Source organism: Ictidomys tridecemlineatus, chromosome 1 (genome assembly GCF_052094955.1).
Source record: "Ictidomys tridecemlineatus isolate mIctTri1 chromosome 1, mIctTri1.hap1, whole genome shotgun sequence".
Taxonomy (NCBI): domain Eukaryota; kingdom Metazoa; phylum Chordata; class Mammalia; order Rodentia; family Sciuridae; genus Ictidomys; species Ictidomys tridecemlineatus.
This window is the reverse complement of record NC_135477.1, coordinates 240,180,935-240,202,405: the sequence shown is the minus strand read 5'-3', so window position 1 is coordinate 240,202,405 and position 21,471 is coordinate 240,180,935. Positions and strand designations below refer to the sequence as shown.

Below are 21,471 nucleotides of genomic sequence, written 5' to 3'. Positions count from 1 at the left end.
GTTTTTTCCCCAAGATTTGTAGTTCTTAAACACATTGGAGTTGAGATTTTTATTCCAGATCTTCATTGTAAACTAAGAAGCAAAATTCCTCATTCCATTTTTACACTGGATAAATTCAGTGTCTTCATTTAGAATTTTTTTCCAGATGAAAATAGCACTGGAGTGACTTAGTCATGGTCTCCTGGTGGGTTGGTGATAGGGGCGACTACTCAGGCCTACCATTCATAATGGTTCAGAGAACCTTATGTGAATCTTTACTGTAAAATCTTTATCTGCATTTATTTGATGGGTGAGTAGAGTTTTCTAGAAATCAGTAGAAGACTAAATAACCAAGAATTGACTGGAAGGTCCTGAGAGAAGATGATGATAAAATTCCCTTTATTACTTAGCTTCAAGTATGAGACTTCTAAAGAAAATAGCAAAAACTTTCCAAGTTAGTTAAATTCTATGAAGAAAAACTCCTTTATCTTCTAACAAATTAAGGAGGAATAAAAATGTCCCCTAGTGAATAGTGCCTGGAAAATTCTTAGATGTGGTCCATATATTTAGAAGATATATTCAGTGAAGAGATGGCGTTTTTGAGTCTTTCTGTTGAAAACAGCTCTGTGTATTAATTCCTTTAAGAGAGCGGGAACGGGAGAGACACAGGCACCGGGACAACCGAAGATCACCATCTCTGGAAAGGTCCTACAAAAAAGAGTATAAGAGATCTGGAAGGTAAGCAAGGAGTTGACACTGAAAGCAGTAGTAGGGTTATCTCCGTGGATTCAGATTTTGTGCTTGTGCAGACTATCAGCCAGGTCTTCATATTAGCTTAGCATCTGACCAGGATGACCCATGGAAAGCTAAGCCGCCTGGCACTTAAAGTTTTCTTCCCAGGTGTGCTGATTTAAGACTAAAAATGCAACGCCCACTTTATCTGACCACCTAATTTGATTTGGGAAAATAGAACAAAACTGTAGCTACATTTTTATAGATTAATGACATCAACATTATTATAATTCAAACCTTATAGGATATAGCCAATTCTGTATCTAGAAATAAAATTCACGGTCTTATATGATGGTAATTAACAGCAGTAGTATCCTGAAATCTGGTAGATTTGAGGTCATTTATTAGCTCTCCCAACTTTGTTACTGGGCAGAATTATCCACCCTTTTTAAGCCCCAATGACTTTATCTGTAAAATTAGTTATATTTATCTTATTGAAGGATGAAGGATTACTGGAATAATATACATTATACACTTAGAATGGGACCTAAAGTAAGTGCCAAATAAATAGTTATATAATTGTTATCTGAACACTTGGCTTAAGAAATTGGTAGAGTATAAGAAAAGCAGAAAAAAGGATTTAAATATAAATTAATGAAACAATTATAACAATACAAGTATATTTGTATTTGTTCTTTGAAAGATCATACAACTTAAAAATGACAAGTGAAGAAAAGAGAAATAAATATACTATGAATTTTATGAAAGTATAAGAATGAAATAATTTAATTGTAAAATGATATAAAGACAGATATTTAACAAACTAAAAACTTGAATGTTATGGGTTGGTTTCTAGGAAAACAAAAGTTGAAAATGTTACACAAGAAGCAGAAAATGGTAATAGGCCAATAAACATGGAAAAATAGGAAAAGTTGAATTTGTACCATATCCATAAAGTTTTAAATTGTTCTTGAACACTGAAGAAGATGAAAGGAAAGCTTAGCTCATGGCTGTGCTATCAGGAAGACTCAGGTGGCAAGATCTAACCCGAGAGAAAAGAAACTACAAATCAATTTCTCTTGAGAATATGGATATAAAAATACTGATTAAAATTCTAGCCAGTTGTTTTCAGTGGTGTGTTAAAATTATCAGTGGAGTTTATTTAAGACTATATGGGTAGATAGGTTAGTATTAGAAAATCTATTCTTTGTGTTAAAATTTGTAGGGTTATCTCAGTATCTGCTTCTTAGATATTTATAAAAACCCAGCATGTATTTATGGGTAAAACTTAATTAGGAATATAAGACTTCTGTAACCTCCCGATGAACATCATTGTTAAAATCTCAAGAGTCAAATTTATTGTGAAAAATTAGAACAATGACAAGGAGATCCCATTACCATTGTTACCTAACAGCTAATTGAAAACAGTATTCTTGGAGGCCTCAAGATTTGTACTAATGTGAGGGATATCATCGTTAACAAGAAAAACAGGAAAAAAAAAAGTTAAGTGCTTTTTATGAGGACAATTACATGTTGCTTTGGGAACACAGCAGTGAAAACCCCAGTATAGAGTAGTCCTAGAAGGAATGCATTAGTGTAGGGGGACAGCTGAGGAGGAAATTGGAAGAGCAAAGAGCATGTGTGGAGGTTGCCTTGTGGAGAAATGTCCAGAGGGGCCAAGCCTGGCCATGGGGAAGTCAGTTTTGAAGGCTTCTGTAGTGACCCACACAAGATGTGACTGTGGCCTAGAGCAGCACAGTGGCAGTGGTAATAGGAAATGCTTATGAGAGTCGGTAGGACTTGATCCCTGATCCAGTGTCAAGTGACCATGTGAGGTTAGTGTTCCTTATTGTGGATGGGGGACACTAGAGACAAGTTCAATATGGGGTATACGAATTTTGAGACCCTGTGAATCAACCAAGGAGTCAAGGATATAAGAGAAAAGCCAGGATATTGTATTGGTGGAAATGTATAAGAGCTAGAAATCCTTGGTCTAGTGGTTTCTTCTTCAGTGCCCCATAGCTCACAGAGGGCAGATTGGATCCTGTGAGTTCTAACTAATGAAGCAGATGAGAAAATAAAAATTAGAGATATATGTATTGTAAAGGAGGAAAAGTTATCATAGATTGCAGTAGAGTATATTGTTAAAAAGAAACAGTTTGGAGTTTGGATTTTGAATTTGGGAGTGTCTGAAATACCTTAAAAAGATGTTTTGCTTCTGTTTCAAAACACCCCCTTAAAGTATTGAAGGAAGGAAAAGAAGGAATACTAATTGCTGTACACAATAGAAAACCCTGACCTTCTGTCATTCAGCACATCTATTTAAAGGGATGGGGTGAAGATGTCTTTTGCCTGTGTTTCTTGAATATCTATGATAATAATATTTAAACATTTGGTGAGAGTTTTTAGAACATGTCGAAATGCTTTTGTCAACATTTAGCTATACTTTCAAGCTATGATACTGGGTAAGTGACTAATTTCTAAAGCTTTTTCCTCCTTTATAGATGATGTTAATATCTGCCTAATGGGATAAGATTAAATGTGAATCTAGTGCTTAGCAGAATGTCAGGCTCAAAGTAAGCACCAAAACAAACAGAAGCCACTAGGAGCAGAGAGGTGCTGTCAGCTGATGGTGTTTTATAGCCTTCCTGGATGCCAGGAATACCTAGTTAGAAAGTGTAATAGAAAAAAACCAAAGTAGATTCACTACCATATTTTAATTAAAAATTAAACATAATGAAATTAAAAAATGGACCAGTGGGGAGAAAGTTATAAAATGTAGATCTCTAATTTTAGTGTAACTTCAGTTGAAGTACTGGTTTGAGAACTTCATAATGAATGTTTTTCTTTGGAATAGGAATTAAGGTAATGAAGAAAAGTAGTGCATGCTTTAGTAGTAGTATTCAATGTTTAGGAATTATGTAATAATTTAGAAAATTTGTTATGAATATGAATAATAGATCAGTGAAGGAAATACTGGGCAAGGACTGGGGATATAGTTCTGTTGGTAGAGTGCTTGCCTCACATGCACAAGGCTCTGGGTTCAATCACCAGTACCACCAAAAAAAAAAAAAAGAAAAGAAAAGGTAAAAAGAAAGACTGGGCAGCATTCAGAAATACATGAAACATCTAATAAATAATATGTAAAGTTGTATCTAATAATAAAGTTTTTTTTCAAATCAGGAGAAACTGGCATTTGGCAAGCCAATTGGTAGAAAAATTAAAATATATTTCTGCTTTGCATCTTGGAGAGAAAGACTAGAAAAATTTAGTGTAAAAGTAACTAAGAAAATATTAAACACTATTTAGTGTTAAGATGGGAAAGGATTTCCCAAAAAAACAAACAAACAGTAAGACAGGAAGCATTAATAAAAAGATCTTTAGATTTGAGTTTATAAAGGTTAGTGGTAGAGTGCTCACCTAGAACGTATGGGGCACTCAGTTCAATTCTCAGCACCACATAAAAATAAATAAATAAAATTATTGTGATCATCTACAACTAAAATTTTTTTTAAAAAAGTTGTATATAGCCATGTGTAAAAAGTATTAAAAGGAAAACAACTAGAAAAGGTTACAATACATGTGAAAGATGATAGACAGTTATCTTAATAAAAACTTTCCCACTAAATTTTTAAAGGACTACAATTCTAATTTAAAAAATACTGCCATAGTATATGACCAAGATGTTCACAAACGAAGTGACACAAAATGTATTCATTTCAATGGTGATAAAAATTTGTAAATTAGACTTTTTAAAAAATAAGAATGACAAATATTATAAAAGGAACTATATTGATAGGATGTGTAGAAATGGGAACTTGTTTATGGTTTTGATAGTAGAGTAAACTGGTACTACCTATCTGGAGAGGGGCCTTAAAAAGAGTACACCCATTTTGGGAAATAATCTGATATAAGTGTGCAAAGAACACAAGTGTGTTCATGGTAGCACTATTTACAGTGGGGGAAAATCACTATCATTAGATTTTTAAAATTACAGCATATACAAACAAAAGCATAATATGTACCTATTGAAATGGTTCAGCTATAGATATTGAAATAGATATATTCCTATTTTACTGTTAAATAAGAAGGGCAGGCTCTAGAGTTCTTTTGTTGTTAAAATGTGTTTGTGTGTTTGTGTGTGTGTGTATATATATATATATATAGATGTATTTTCATATATGTGTTTTTAAATATTTGTGAAATATAATGGTTATCTCTGGTGTCATGGATGACTTTTGTTTTAATATGTATTTATGCTTTCTTCTTTTTGTACAGTGGACACAAATTTTCTTTTGACAATAACATTATTTTCTGGTAACAAAACTAATGATGCATATTGAAATACATGTATTTGGAAGTTATATAAATAAGTAATGAATGTGTGTGTTCTTTCTACTTTTGCCACATGTACACACACAAACATAGAGGCACCCACACACTTTCTCTGTGATTAAAATTAGAAGTTAGTGGTAGAAATTGATGAAAATAGTTCATTTGTGGCTTTAATCCAAATATAAACTTTGTTGAGTAGTAGTAACTTTGTTAGTGGAGCTCAAGAGGCTGCCAGTCTGTCTAATGAAGTGGTTACTCTGACTTGCTGGCTTCTCAAAGTCTATATGTTCTGCCTGAATTTCTTGGGCTTAAATGAAAATCTGCCCTATAGGTTTTTCCCTCCAAGAAGTACGTCTATAGGGTGAATCCTTGTGGGTTTCAAGCCCAGGAATTCAAGGAGCCAGAGTTGCTTTTTTCATTATTCTTATTAACTGAGTTAATGTTAGTATCATAGGACCCAGAATTAGCCAGAGTTTTGGTTCTTTAAGTAGTAATATCCTAATTAGAGTTCTAGAGAGATGATTAGGGATGTTAGAACTGGTTCACTCTTGTGTTATAATCCTTGGGCTGAATTTAGGGCCAGCTGGAGATAGTGTTTTAGTGAAGTCTTGAAGATTCAAAACTAGTGTTCTTATTGCTGAAGTTATGCATATAGGAAAGTTTCCAAATATTTCCCAAATATCTTTCTTTCCTAGGAGTTATGGTTTACCAGCTGTTCCTGAACCTGCCGGGTGCACACCAGAATTACCTGGGGAGATTATTAAAAATACAGATTCTTGGGCCCCACCCTCGGAGACTGTGAATCAGTAAGTAGATCTGGGGTAAGGTCTGGGAATTTGTGTTTTTAAACAAGGAAACTGCAGGTGATTTTGATGCTACTGGATGGGTGTTTGGGAATTTCTGGTTTTTAATGAAAAGTATATTTGGTGGCTTGGCATGGCATATTTATTTAGGTGAAACATGCAACAAATAATTTATATCATAGAAGAGCATTTTTAAAAATTATAAAATTATTTCCCCATTGTGAAGCCGATCCCCAAGCAGGGAGAGGAAGAGAGCTCGTTGGGAGGAAGAAAAAGACAGGTGGAGTGACAGCCAGAGCTCTGGCAAAGAGAAGAACTACACATCTATCAAGGAAAAAGAGCCTGAGGAGACACTGCCTGACAAAAATGAGGAGGAGGAAGAAGAACTCCTTAAGCCGGTGTGGATTCGATGTACCCATTCAGAAAACTACTACTCCAGCGACCCCATGGATCAAGTGGTAGGTCTAAAGCAGGAGAGAAGCTGTAGACCAGGGTTTCTTCATCTCAGCACTGTTGGCATTTTGGGCCAGATAATTTTTTATGGGTGCTGCCCTGTGTACTGTAGGATGCTTATTTTTTAGCATCTCTGGGCTGTACCTATTAGATGGCAGTAGCACCCCTACCCCAGTTGTTACAACCAAAAGTGTCTTCACGTATTGCTGTCTATCTTCTGGGAGGAAATCACCCCCAACTGAGAATCACTGCTCTAGACAAAAGCTGTTTTAAAAAGCCAAAGGAGAAGAGTAAGTTAAGTATGTATCCTGCATTTTTTATGAACCTGATAGTCTCAATACTGGTAGTCTCACCTGTGACTAGTTTAGGCAGTTTGAGGTGTATGTTATATGAGTATGTGCTGTACTCCCTAAACGGAAAAAAGGGAGAATGTGAGCTCTCTTTTTGAAGTATATCTTCAATCAAAGGATCACCAGCCATTAAGTCTCTTATACATCTTGCCTGATTTGGGAAGGAGAACCGAGGTCATCTTTGCTACCTGTAGAGAGGACTTGTTGGTACACGTGCTAATGGCAATGGATCATGCCTTTGTAGCAGGCACTGTCATTGCTACCGTGGACCCCATGACTTCTTCCACACACTCACTGCTCTCCTTTTTCTCTCTTCTATCTTAATTTTACTTCATTTTATTTCCCATCACTCTTTCCTCTATTCCTCTCTTCCCCACAGAGATTATGCCTTCATTCCATTAATGTGGGCATATTTGCCACAGGATATACATATTATAGTGTTTATTAGTTAAATGAATGAATTAATTAAAGGAATGACTAAGATTTAGGGCTTAAAAATTGGAAGATATTAACTTAGTGCATAGAATTTGTTAAGAGAAGGTTATGTTTGGATTTAAAAAAAATACAGATGCTCCTTGATTTAGGTTGGAGTTATGTCCCAATGAACCATCATGAGTTGAAAATATCTTAAGTACAAATGCATTTAACATCTAACCTGCCAAACACAATAATGTTTGGCATTATCCTATGTTAAATGTGCTCAGAACAATTATGTTAGCCTGCATTTGTGCAAAATCATATTACACAAATCCTGTTTCACAAATAAGTGTAGAATAGCTCCCATAATTTATTGAATACCTGTACTCAAAAAACACTGGCAGCATAGTGCTCAGCGGAGCATGGGGTGATTCCCCTAGCAGTGGTGTGACTGACTGGAACTGGTGGCTTGCTGCCACTGCCCAGTATCTCAAGGGAGTGTTGTAAAAACTCTGTTTACTTATGAGGTCTTTTGTATGTTTGATATGGTCTTTGTTGATACATTTCTTCTTATTGATCCTTTATTTTGAAAAGGGAGATTCTACTGTAGTTGGGACAAGTAGGCTCCGTGACTTATATGACAAATTCGAGGAAGAGTTGGGGAGCAGGCAAGAAAAGGCCAAGGCTGCTAGGCCTCCATGGGAGCCTCCGAAGACGAAACTAGATGAAGATTTAGGTGAGTGGAAGAGTCATCAGACCAAGACTGTGCTCTTATTACTGCTCAATCCTGGCCATTTGTGAAGTGTCCTTCAGAGTCCAAATTGAAATTTCGTGTTTTTATTTTCAGCAGAATACATAGCAGGGGGACTTCTTCTTTTTGATCTTATTTTCTTATAATTATATTCAGCAGAATATGTAAAAGATAATATCTGCAAGGCTTGCTAACAAGTGTAACAAGATGAGGCTAGCACCTGTTCTAGTAGCTCCGACTCGGAATTTTTTGATGTAGAGCTATCCAGTCTTAGAATCAGAGGGACTATAGTCCAGGGTTTCTCCAAGTGAAGAAGCTATACCCCATTCCTCTAAAGAGGGGCAGGCAGTGTGTCTTCGCCCTTTCTGTTGCCAGGTGCTCCTGATGTGATGAAGAAACAGCTGTGGTCCACCCTGTTCAAGGGCTTTTCTGCTTACGCAGTCAGTTTCTATAACCTTTTCACATGGTGGTCTAGTTTTTCCAGTGTTCTGAGGTTCCAAGTAGGTGTTGATATTTTTTATTTTTTAGTTTTTTTGCACGGTGGGCGGTACCCAGGATTGAACTCAGGGACACTTGGCTACTGAGCCATATTCCCAGCCCTATTTTGTATTTTATTTAAAGATGGAGTCTCTCTGAGTTGCTTAGTGCTTCACTGTTGCTGAGGCTGGCTTTGAACTTGTGATCCTCCTGCCTTAGCCTCCTGACCAATGAGATTATAGGTGTCTGCCACTGTGTCTGGCTGGTGTTGAGATTTTTGAGGATAGAAATGCTTTTACTACTCTGTATCCTTGGCTCCTAATAGGATGCCATGCATAGATGAGGCATTTGGTTTGCTCTTCCTCCGTATTGTTCTCTCTGGCTTGTCTGTCCACCTTTGTTATATCTCAGATGCTGAAAGGTAGTACCCATAGTGATAAAAGCACTAAGTCCAAAGCCAGATGGCCTGTGTTGGAATCCCTGATCCATCACTTACTTCATAGGTGACTTTGGACAAATATTTAATCTCTCTGTGCCTTTGTTTTCCCATCTATAAAATGGGCACAACCATAGCATCTACCTGTTGGTACAACTGTTATTATGCTGCTGCTACATTAGTTTCTAATACGATTAATCTAACTTTTGGGTCTTTTAAAAAATTATGGTGGAATACGTGTAACATAAAATTTACCATCTTAATCATTTTAAATGTCTAGTTCAGTAGTAGAAGGAATGTACATGTTTGGCCACTGATTTCCAGTAAAAGTTTGTACCCATTAAGCAATAATTCTCCCCAAAGTCCCTCACCTTGGGCCCTGGCAACCACTACTACTTTCTGTCTCTATGAATTTCACTACTTTAGGTACCTTGTATAAGAGGAATCATGCAGTATTAGTGTTTTTGTGACTGGGCTATTACATTTAGCATATTGTTTGTCTGTTTTTGTCCAGTCACTTTCAAGGAGTAAAATCTTTTATCTACTACTGAGAGAAAAAAACTGCGAAATCTTCAATTTTTTTTTTTAAATGTTGCATTTACCACCTTCATTCTGGCATTTGAAACACTTCCAGTCCCTCCGCTCCCAATATTTTTCTGTAGAGCCATTGCTGTAGCCAGATTCCCCACTCTTCTTACCTGTGTGCTTTGCCTGCAGCTCTCCCTCTCCATTCCTTTCCCCTTCCTTTCTCTTCCAACTCCTCCTCTCCCTTCTCAGTGCCTGGGTTACATGTGCCTCTTGCATGAAGTCCTCTCTGACTTTTTGGATCACAGTGACTTTTCCCTTTTCTGAATCATTACAGTATTTGTAAGTGTAAAATCACAAACTACTATGTTATTTCACTTTATCTAGTGTTGTTCATTAGTTCTTCTTTTCTCTGTAAAATTTTTATTTTCTTTGCTTCCCCAACTAGATTATTGCCCCAATTACATTACTGCCTTAGGCTTAGCAGAGTTTTTGGTACACAGTAGACCCTCAAGTATTTGCTGGAAGATAAACAACTGACCTTATATTGAGAGTTTCAGGTGATTTGAAAGTCCACACAAGAACCATTTGTTAATTTCTCTAATTTCTACTAGAGAGCTCCAGTGAATCCGAATGTGAGTCTGACGAGGATAGCACCTGTTCTAGTAGCTCCGACTCAGAAGTTTTTGACGTCATTGCAGAAATCAAACGCAAAAAAGCCCACCCTGACCGACTTCATGATGAACTTTGGTACAATGACCCAGGCCAGGTGCGTGCGTTTTTATGCCCTTGCTATGAAGGTTGCAAACCCACACGTCACATTTATGGCTCTGGGCTCAGAAGATGCATGTTGGCTGGTGTTGAAATAGAATTTTACTCTCAGGGTTATGTGTTAGTTTTTCAGGGTTTATTTCTTTTCTGCTTCAGAGTTCAGCTCCAAAACATAAGAACCAGAGCAACTGTTCTTGAATCATAGTTGACGATGTTTGTAAATTCTGTGTTGGGGAGCAGGGTAATGGTGCTGCCTCATTAAACTTGGAGTAAAAGGTAGGAGACAAATGGTAGGATGAGAAAGAGAACTTGTAAGTCTTTTTGAAAGCATTTCACCTAGAAGGTATTTTGCTGTAAAATAGTAAACAAAATAGCAGTATGAAACTTCGTGTTTGTTAATTAGTGATGGTCACAAGTCCTGGTAGGTTCTCTTCCTTGTTACATGTTCAAGCTAATGATGTAACGGCTGGACTATTTTTATTTTTAATTACTATTTTATTTTGAAGTAATATATAATAGCATCTTTATAAAAGATTTGTACCTTTCAAATAGACAATACATACAAAAATAGGATCTTTCATGCATGTGAAATTCTTAAGCATATTAAAACATCTACATGTTTTATAAAATACTCTGAAATTTATATTTTGTAAATAAATTCACATCAGCCTCTACTAATTAGAATGCTAGTCTCCTGGTTCTTGTTAGATGATAGCTATTGGGAAAAAAATCTTTTTTGATACAATTATATATTTAGGATGACCAGCAAAAATGTATTTTATGGAATTGAACAGAAGTGTTTGCAAAGTTGCTGACTCATTTTAAAATTTGTTTTTATATATTGATCATGTATGTAGCTTTCTTTTTTATTGAGTTGTGATTCACATGTTATAATTTACATACCAGTTTACAATTTATTCTTTTTTTTTTTTTTTTTTTTTTTTGATACCAGGGATTGAAACCAGGGAGCTTTAGCCCCTGGGGCATATCCCCAGCCCATTTTATTTTTTATTTTGAGACAGGGTTGTTGCACAGGGCCTCGCTGGCTTTGAACATGCTATCCTCCTGCCTCAGCCTGAGCTGAGCTTCTGGGATCATAGGTGTGCACCACCACGTCCAGCAATTCATTGTTTTTTATTGTATTCACAAGGTTGTACAACTGGCACTATAATGCAATTTCAGAATATTTTTGTCTTCACCTCAAAAAAATCTTTCCCCATATGTTTTCTTTTTTTTAGATTGGCTCTTGTTCTGTCAAGAAGCACCCATTGTTACTTGTATGGATTCTTATTCCCTTTGGAGATTTGCCAGGGCTTCTATATCATCCCTCTGTTCTGTTTATGAATTTGGTTTTGTGTCCTCTGAATAGTTGCACTTTGTAAATGCTGATCTGTGTAGGAGCCCCGACCTGTAAAAGGCAAGAATGTAGGATGTCTGCTTCCCTGGAAGTCATGAACATCAGGGAGTTTCCACATTTTTCATCACAAGTTATAACTGGCATTAGGTGTGTGTTGTGATTTTTGATGGAATCTTATTATATCTCTTATTTGCCAGCTGTTACTTTAGATGTCTTAAGAATATATATTTTGGATAGTAATGTTATTTCTATGCTATACCACCTGGAGCTTTAGATTTCCTGAAAGACTAAGGAAAGCTTCTTACTTTAATATTTCTTTTCATAGTCTTATTGATATATTTTAATTTATATTTTAATTGGTCACAGTGAATTACAAATCCCTAGAACTTTATTTTTTCCCCATTATATCCAATGTAGTTTTAATGTTTTTCCCCCCCTTCATTGTTTTGTTGGTGCACATTCTGATGGGATTTGTTGTTACATATTCAATACATAACCTACACATAATATAACTATGAATTTGGCCAATATCACTCCCCAGAATTTGTCCCCTCCTTCCCACCTTGGTCCTTTTCCTTTATTAATCTCCCTTTGATTTTCATGCAAATCCCTAGGGTTTTAAAGAAATATGTGTAGGTATATAGTTTTCCCTTGTTAGCCAAGGGGGGATTAGTTTCAGGGGCCCCACAGATAACGAATTGCACTGATGCTGGAGTTACTTATATAAAATAGCATAGTATTTCTATATAACCTACACACATCATCTGATATAACTTTTAAGTCATCTGTATATTACTTATATTACCTCATACAATGTAAATGCTGTGTAAATTGTCAACTGTATTAGTTAGGGAATGACAAGAAAAGAAAGTCAGAACATGTTCAATACATTTGTACTGGATAAACTTGTGCCAGCTTTTAAGATCCTTTAGATTTTGATTTCAGTTTTCCTTTATTCTTTTTGCCCACATGAATAATCCATTCCATTTTTTTGGGTCTCACATCTTGGAGCATAACGTGGGATTTCTGCCTTCTCTTTTTCTTTTATGCATGCTGGTGCCTTGTGTGGGTTAGTATCTTCTTGTCGTGTCTTGTCTAATCTTCCACTTTTCATCTCTGAAGCCTTTCTGACCAGCCGTGGCAACCCCAGTGGTACGGCTATTCAAACTGATTTCCTCTTTCTTTTAAATTACTAAATACAGGGCTGGGGATGTGGCTTAGTGATAGAGTGCTTATATCGCACACATGAAATCCTGGCTTCAGTCTCTAGCACCACAAAGAATGAATAAATAAATAATAAAAAAATAAATAAATTACTAAGTACCTCATTTGTTCTCCATTCTAGAATAAATATTCCTTGAGTACATGGACTCTGTGCTATTTATCCCCCTTTGCTTAGCACTTATCTTTCTATCTAAGGAACATCAAAATTGTTCACTTATTGAGTCATGGGTGTGGAGCTCAAACCAGTAAAATGAATTCAGGAGAAAGTAGATGCATTTGAACCTGACTAGTGTTGAGAGTTTTTCTGGTTTCAGTAGACATTTTCTTCTTTCTGCTTCAGAGGTACCTTAAATTTTTCTTTTTTAAAGTGGTTCATCTGCAGGTCACCTTCAAAGCATTCTATGAGTTTCTCCAGGATATAAAATATGCTTTTTTTTTTTTTTTTTTGTGAAAGTCATTTTTCCTGAAATAAGTTAAAAAAAAAAAAAAAGTCCTAAAAAGAGGTAGGTGATGACGGGGGCAAACAGAGTGCTGACACTGATATTTCCTGCTTGGCTGCACAAATAACTTGGGAATCCAGTGTTGTCATACAGTTTCTCTTTATCAGACAATATAGACAGTTTGCAGCTTTATTGGTTTTGGAACATCCGTTTAATCTCCTAACCGTGACAGCCTCTTCAGAGCCTCAGTACTCATGACATTAAAGCCTGCAGTTTCCAAGGCGTCAGCGGGCATGGTGTGGATTGTCCCCTTAATAAAAACGAATTACATTCTGTTTTTGACAGATGAATGATGGACCACTCTGCAAATGCAGTGCAAAAGCGAGACGCACTGGAATTCGGCACAGCATTTATCCTGGAGAAGAGGTAACTGGCTTGGGTTATGATATTTGTAAGTACTGAGGACAGATGCTGTTGCTGTTCTTTTCCCACTAAATGTGATTTAATGACATCAAAATTATCTTTTCATATTCCCTGGAATTCTCTGTTACTAAAAATTGCTGAGGAAAAGAACTTGGGTTTTGAGGGTAGAGTGCAGCACATGTTATCTGGAAAGCCCATTATATAAATTAGGTATGGTGTGTTTGATATGTGTCTTATTATTTTATACATTTTAAAATTATATATATTACAGTAATTTTCCATGTTTTCATCATAAATAGCTATGAATTGCCCGTGAGAAACATAACTATTCCATTTTGGTTCTGTTTCCTTCATTTTTTCTGTTACTTTTTTATTTTTATAAGGTATTTTCATTAATCCCAGGATTATCATAGTGAATATAAATTTTTAGTTTTCACTTAAGACTTATTTGAGGATGTAATAATAATAATTGAAGTAATGACTATGAGAGTGCCTAATTGAGATAGTTGCCTCACTTCCCTTGTCTTTGGAAGTCTTTGATCGTAGCAAGGCAGTGTGGGACAAGGTGGCATCTGTGGGCATCAGTGCATTGCCCCAGGTTGGGAGCTCTGAGATATTGATTAGGGACCAACACCTGTAGCAAGGAGGGAGCACGGCCAGGACAGAGCAGAGGGAGAGTTATGCTGATGTGGGCCTGCTTATGCCTGGCTTTGGGGATTTTCTTGTGTTGGTCTGAGTGACCTTCTTCTCTCTACTTCCCTTTAGTCCCCAGAGCAGCCTTCCCAGAAGGACACGACTTTGGGAAAGGGGGCTCTGCAGCTGAGACTGACGCAGATGAGCTGGCCATGAGGAGCTGTCGGCTGCCTCTGCAAGCTGCTGGCTTTCCCCACAGCTTGGCAGACTCCATTTATTATTCCTTGATGGAAATGGAGTAGCTGGTGGTGCTAGTTGAGCTCCTGTATGCAGGAAAAACAAAACAGTGCATGTATATTCCTGTCTAGATGGAAGTGGCAGTTTGTGTCCTCAAGGACTGGTGCCATTTGGGGGTTCAATGTGAGTCACTGTGCTTGGCCAGTTGAAGTTTGACAGTGGCATTTACCTTAGTTAGCTTAGCCTGGGTAAAAGGTGTTTGTGCTGTTGAGCTCTGTTACTGGGGGCCACTTTATGTGCCCATCCTGTCCACTCTGGGGTAGCTGAGGACAAGCACCAGCTACTATAGTCTTTTTTTGTCTCGGTGGTGCTCTGTTACCTGTTCTGAGATGGTTACTCTGATTGACACCCATATTTGATTTAGAAATCATCACTTTTCCTTCTGTGTGGTTCTCACAAGTCCCTCATAATATCTCCACTGCAAGACTGTCATCCCTGACTTTCTAGTCTTTTCCCTTTTGGGTCCTGCACCAGCTGGCAGAGCCACATGCTTCTGTATGAGTCCATTTCTATTCTAGCTTCAGGCCACCTCTCTTTCCACAGAAGTGCATGACCAAGTATATTGCCTGAAACTGTCCATTGGGGAAATTTTCCCTTATCTTTGTCTTTCAAAACCATCCCTGAGCTAGGCTATAGTGTAGTCCATTTTTGGTTTGCACTTTCTTACTCTCTGACCTGTTTGCAAGCCAAGGTTTGGCTTTTTCCTCTGCCTTCATCCCTACATCCTCCCTTGCCTGAGGGAAGGGTGCTGGTATAACAGTGATGGCGCCTTAGGTATCAGGCCCTTTTGCCCTGGTAGCTCTTTTATGCTGTGTTCCTATTACGCTTGATTCTGGATGTGTCACCTCCGTCTTATGATGGATTATTGCCTGTGCCACTCAACTTAATTGCCTGATGGTACTGAAGGAATCCAGCTTATGGTGAGCATGTCGGCCACATGTCAACCTGATGTCCCTGGACCAGGCTTTCTACTTCTACCAGGGCCCATAAGCACCCTAGGAGTTTTTTCAAAGCACATAGTTCATCATTACAGATAGGACGGCCTTGCTCCCGAACACCATAGACCAGCATTGTGATTTTCCCAGTGTGGCCTACCACTGTCTCCTCTTGGCATCTTTTCCCATCAACATGGTAGGATCTTTTGACTTGTTTGGTTGCAGTGAACAGGACTGATTGTACTTTGGTCTGGAACTACTTAGGCCTTCCTCACTTGGGCTGTGCTCAGTCTGGCAGCCTTTGGTGTCACCTGTAAATGGTCCAAAGCAATCTTCAGAGGATTATGCTTCCTCCTGGACCTGAGGAGACCACCAGTGGTTTTTTTTTGTTGTTGTTTGTTTGTTTTTTCCTTCATTCCAGGGAGTGGAAGATACACTCATTTTTCTTTTACTTTGGAGGAAATGTCTTGGCACCCCAGACTACTGGACTTCTAAAAATTGTGTGGCTGCAGTAGGCCTCTGAATTATTGTAGGTTTCTCTCTTGTCCTGGGTAGTACATGTGTTTGACCAAGGCCTCTAACCTGATGGGTAGAATGTCACAGTCATACTGGAGCCATGTGATGTTCTGCAGTACGTCCAGATAGTTGGGAACTCTGTGGATGTTATGACAGGGTGAGAGAGTTGACAGAGCACTAGGGCTAAACGTTAATGTTGTCTGTGAAACATTCTGAACTCCGTTTATGACTGGGATGGAAAAGAACACATTCACCAAGTTGGTTGCCATGTATTTTGTTCCTGAGTTCATATTAATCTGTTTTCACTGCTGGATATGGTAGTACACACCTGTAATCCCACTGACTTGGAAGCCTGAGGCAGAAGGATCACAAGTTCACGGACAGCCTGGATAACTAGAAGGGGTAGGATGTAGCTCAGTGGTAGAGTGCCCCTGGGTTCTATCCCTCAATACCATAAAAATGAATAAAGAAACAAACAAAACCTGTACTCACTAAGCTACGATACCTAACATGGCAGCTACGTATTCTGCCATCTCGTTTAGGATCCTTCATGGGTCAGATTGATAAAATAACAGATGTTCTTCACCCCTATGTCCTTCAAATCCTTAAGGGTGGCACTGATTTCCATTGTCCCCAGAATGCACTATTGTTTTTGGTAGTTGGGTTAGGGATGGTGGTAGTGGTAATTCTAGTGGCTTTTGTTTGCTCTTCCCATCGTGACTTCTTAACTCCACAGGTCCAGGACCCAATGTAGAGTGGTGCAATCTGTTGAGTTATGTCAGTTCCAAAGATGAATTTGAGGACTAGGAAAATGAACCCTGGGTAGATCGGTGGATCAGTAGACTCTCTATAAGCCAGACCTCAACCAAGACTCCATTTATTATCTTGGCTTCATATTCTTCAGGGATTATGCAGGTGCTGTGTCCAGTGCTCCTTGAACCCTCTTGTGTAGTTCCTTTCTCCAGTGTACAGTTCCTTGGGTAAATGGCCACAGCCCCTTTGAGAAAGCGCTTTGTTGTCATCACCATTTCTACACATTATAGTGTTTGAAAATCCGTCCAAAAATCCGTCCTCCTGAAATCTGGCCACCTCTTCTGGCAAGGAATTTCAATCCAAAAAATATGTCAGTTCTAGAAGTAGCCAAAGGATAGTGTTGACTATTTACTGGAGTGACCTGCCCTCGCCTCTTGGTTATCCACAATTGATTCCTTCTGTTAGTACAAACTAAGTAGTACTCTTGTTGATTGCTCATTTATTTTGTACCCAAGAACATCATGCTCTGTTAACTGTTTCCCCTACTTTATGGTTCAGACCCCCTTGGCTGCCACTTTGACTTTACTGATCACAATGATAATTATGTGACATGACTTCTAGCAATTTGTCCCCATCACCTGGCCTTCCTTGTTTCAGGAGTCTGTTGTCCCCATTGTTGTTAACAAGCTCTGCCCTCTGATCCCTTGTCCTACAGTCAGCCCTGGCCTGTAGACGAGGCCATCACCTATCTTAGTGATGCAAAGCCTTTTCACCACACATTGCTCTTGATGTGTGCTCTGGGGATTGTTTGGAATAGTTTCTAGCTGAAGATAGTATATATACTCGAACGTGCCTACTCCTTGAATTTCTTCCTCTACCATTTACCATGGACAGTTCTGGAATTTCAGCATTACTCAGGTGAGCCATGCTTTTTTCTGCTTTTGGGGGGCATCTTAGTAGGGAGTTCCCAGCATCTCCTGGTATCTTGAATCTGAGTATTCCAAAGTCAGTGAACTATTTCCTCATCACTTTTATTTTCTGGCACCTTAGTGAAGCACTATCAGTACCTGGTCTTCTGTAGATGCCTCTGGCTGCTGGCATGTGCTGGTTATTTCTTGTAGCTCCTTTGGGATATAAATTCTTTCTTCCCAGCACCTCTCCAGCTGGGTTATGCTGTGAAATAACTCTGATTATAGGTATGTTGGCCAGGAAGCAGATTGGTTGGATACTAGTTGAGTGTGTGTGTGTGGGTAGGTGTGTGTGTGTGCACATGCACGTACACACACACACACACACACACACACACACACACACATGGCTGCCTTGTAGGATCTTCCATTGTCTTTATCACAGGTGAGAGAGAGACTGCTTTTAACAGGGAGGGGTGTGCCATCTCTGCAGAAGTAGAAGATTTAGAGGAATCTGAGGAGTTAAAACCTAAATGTCCTCATCCCAGGTTTCTAGGGCCTTGACCTTGGCATAACAGACCTACCTTGGTGGCTGTCCATTGTTCTTCAAGTGTGGCTGCTTTTACAGGTGAGCCCCGGGCTTAGTCCTGGCTTTCTCTTGTCTCTCATTACAGGCGATCAGGGTTCTTGAGTGCCTCTGAGAAGCCCTCTGGCTTTCGCTTCTGCCTTCCAATTGCATTTTCTCCTCTGCTATTACATTTCTGAAGAGTAGTGGTTCTACAAGTGAGGTCTTCCAAGTAATATAAGCTTAAGAAATGCAGATTCTTAGCTTGACTCAGCTGCAGAGTCAAAAACTGGCTGTGGGAGTAAGTAATCAGAGATTTAGCAAGACTTCAGATGATTTCTAGGCAGACTAAGGATCGAGAAACATGGCATAATGTCTGTAGTGCTTAGCGATTGCCATGTACTCTGCAAGGATAATAGCCCTTATCCTTCTAGCTACTTCAATTCTATAATCATAAGCACTTGATACATTATTGCCCCTGCTTCCACTGGTTCAGCTTCCTGGTTCAGTCTCTGAAAGTTTTAATGAACCTGCGACCTGGTGTGTGAGGGGTTATGTGCTCCACCCACTGCAGTGGGGTCCTCTTTGTTAGTTGGTCCTATCTGCTAGTCAGCTCTAAAATGTCATCTTAGTTTTTAAGTTCCTGCTTTCTTGGATCACTCCTGGTACCAACTACAACATATTGGGGTCTTGAGAAGCAGATGCTCAGATGGTTTTGGAATGCAGGATGTCTGTAGGAATAATGAACCCTATGAAAGGAAGAGGGTGTAAGGATTGGACAGAAGGATTAGCTGAACTATGAGTAAGGCCCAACAAAATCCCAGTCAACCTCGGGGTAATCTGTGAAGTGAATATTGCCCAGTAGAATTGGGCTAAAATGGTGGAGCTCTTATACCTCTTCCAAGCTCAGTACTTGATGCTGGGGGACAAGACTCTGCACTGAGGAGAGATCCAGAAGGACCCAACAGCTGGAAGCTGTCTGTGTTCATACTTTGCACAGCTGAGCAGTAAGTTCTTCCCTGAAAAGGCTGGGTGACACATCCCTATCTATCACAGCATACCCATTGATTCCAATGTTGCTTTTTTTCCCCCCTCCATTTCAGTTTTCCTTTTTCCATGTTAAGCGTCATGCATGTTTTATTTCACCACCTCTTATAATTTTTTTATTTTTTCCTTGCAATTTATTCCTTTCACTGTTCTTAGTTCCTATTAAAACTCACTGCTCTGATTTCTGAGATTAATTTTCCTGCTTTTTACAATTTATTTGTAAGTTTAGCCAAAGGTGATTTTGTGTTGTTCAACAAGTGAAAAGAAGATGATGTTAAGATTTTATATCTAAAAAGATCCTTAAGTCCTGTGGTCTGCATATCTGTCTAGTATATAATAATAGACATTGTGGCTATAAGGGGAACAATATCACTCAGGTATTTCACCAGTTTGGTACTGCATGTCAGAAGTATGATATAGCTTGGTCTGTGGCTTCCTAATCTTGACCCAGGGATTCCCAGGAGACAGGGCCCTCTCAGCACAGATGCAGCTTTCATAAGGCTTAGAACGATTGCTTAAATGAGTAGCCTAAACTTCCTTAAGTTGAAGGAACCACTTGGTAACTGATCCAGGATGAATATAGGTACAAGAAAGGGTAGAGACTCTGCTGATCAGTTGGTCATCTGTCTCCCTGACTGTCTGGCTTTCTCTCAAGAGTATTACCAGAATTAGCTGCCTGAGTATTAGATGCTGCCTAAGTTTTGTCTTTGATGTGATTTCAACTGAAGGGGAGAAGTAACTAGGGGAAGATGGTTAACAGGATCACCTGGGAGTCCTGAATATGATTTTTTGGAGATGAGGATGATATTCTTGTAAGCAAGTGAGTCATGATATCCCGATTCATGGGAGGATCAACAGAGTAAATGGGAACCAGCTTTGATCAAGAAATTGAGTAAAATCCCAGCTCCTCAGGAGGCTGAGGCAGCAAGATTGCAAGGTCAAGGCTAGCCTGGACAACATAGTCTTTAGAAGAAAAAAATAAAAGAGAGAGAGATTGGTAAATTGAATGAAGCCCTGTGGAATACTCCGTAGTGGGTCTAATTTTTTTAATTTTGTTTTTTGACCTGTTGCTGCCATCTCCATGCACTTTGTGTCTCTGTTGTGGAAATTGCCACCAGGAAAGATCTGCCAAAATTATTCTTAAGACAACTCTGGTTTTTGGAGGAAGGATGGTCTAGATGCCAGGGGGCATCTCTGGCTTGAAGAGCTGACCAGTGGGTGATGTGTCTCCAGCCCCTACTGTGCAAGAGGAGTTGCTGGTGCTGAAGGTCTTGCCATCATGATGCATATCAAGAAGTCTAAGGAAAAGCTGATCTGCAGAGAGTTCCTCAGTTGTTGTCTGCCAGCAGAATTAGAAGAACATCTCCTGTTGGATCCCGGAACTAATGCCTCTAGCAAAGTCCTTAGAATCACCAAAACATCACTGCAAACTCCACATCGCCTTTCCTGTCCCTCTTTGGACTCCTGCTGGGACAGCCTGTCTTCTCATGGGGTATTACCCACCCAGTATGATGTCTATGAGGCACTGCTGCCCCACTAGCAGCACACCCAAGTTGTCCAGGCTTACCTTAGACTTGCATCACTTCATCTGGCCATCCAGGAAGCTTGTGAGCTAGGGAGTGATGGTGCCAAGTGTGCTGGACTACATTGGCTGCACCACAGACAGTACCAGTCGCCACTGGGCACACAGTTGAGAAAACAGTTGCCACCTCCACATCTGGCATGGATGAGGAAGAACACACCCAAACACCACAGTCTGCAAAGAGGCCTGCCCCTTTCAAAGCCTGCTCAAAGACTGATGCAGGCACCCAGGGCAAAAGGCACTGCCTGGCTGTACTGTATGTACCTGGCAGGATGTGGTCTGCAACTCATGGAAATACAACAGCTTGGCCACTCTCTCCAGAGATTGTAAGACCCATTACTGCAAAACTCTGTTAAACTTATGAAGCATGACTAGATGTGGCACAACTGGTGAGCAGACTTGTGCTGTTTCTGCACAGACTTGTGCTGTTTCTGCTGCAATGGCTGTGGCCTGGCAAGTGGCACACCCCAGCATGAACCCCCTTATGTTAGGGGATGAAAATGACTGACACAAAGGTGAAGAAAGAAGAGCTACTAAAGCATTTAGGCAATGCTCCAGTGGGTTTATGAAGCCTTCATCCCCATAGCACAGGGATACCTGTGAGAGAGCCCTCAACAGGCCACTGTGGGCAAGTGCTTTACAGTTGGCCAAACATCTTTTCTGGTGGTGCAGCCTCTGAATTTAATCAAGCTCCTCAGGTCCTTACCACCTGGGAAACACCAAGACACACCATCCAATAAAGTTTTCAAAGCAATAGCAGCC

General features: G+C 39.3%; 1 protein-coding gene across 6 annotated transcripts in view; it reads left to right on the top strand.

Moving 5' to 3' along the window:
- Nucleotides 1-21,471, top strand: part of Drosha (drosha ribonuclease III) — a 117,546-nt gene that overhangs the window by 10,382 nt on the left and 85,693 nt on the right. For 5 of the 6 annotated variants that reach the window (XM_021726594.3, XM_021726593.3, XM_078016977.1 and 2 more), the window contains 6 exons: nt 625-717; nt 5,742-5,852; nt 6,076-6,307; nt 7,664-7,805; nt 9,873-10,027; nt 13,396-13,476. In XM_021726594.3, the coding sequence (XP_021582269.1) occupies nt 625-717; nt 5,742-5,852; nt 6,076-6,307; nt 7,664-7,805; nt 9,873-10,027; nt 13,396-13,476 (814 nt within the window). The remainder of the gene's footprint in view (nt 1-624; nt 718-5,741; nt 5,853-6,075; nt 6,308-7,663; nt 7,806-9,872; nt 10,028-13,395; nt 13,477-21,471) is intronic. The other variant, XM_013358782.4, reaches the window with a different exon arrangement.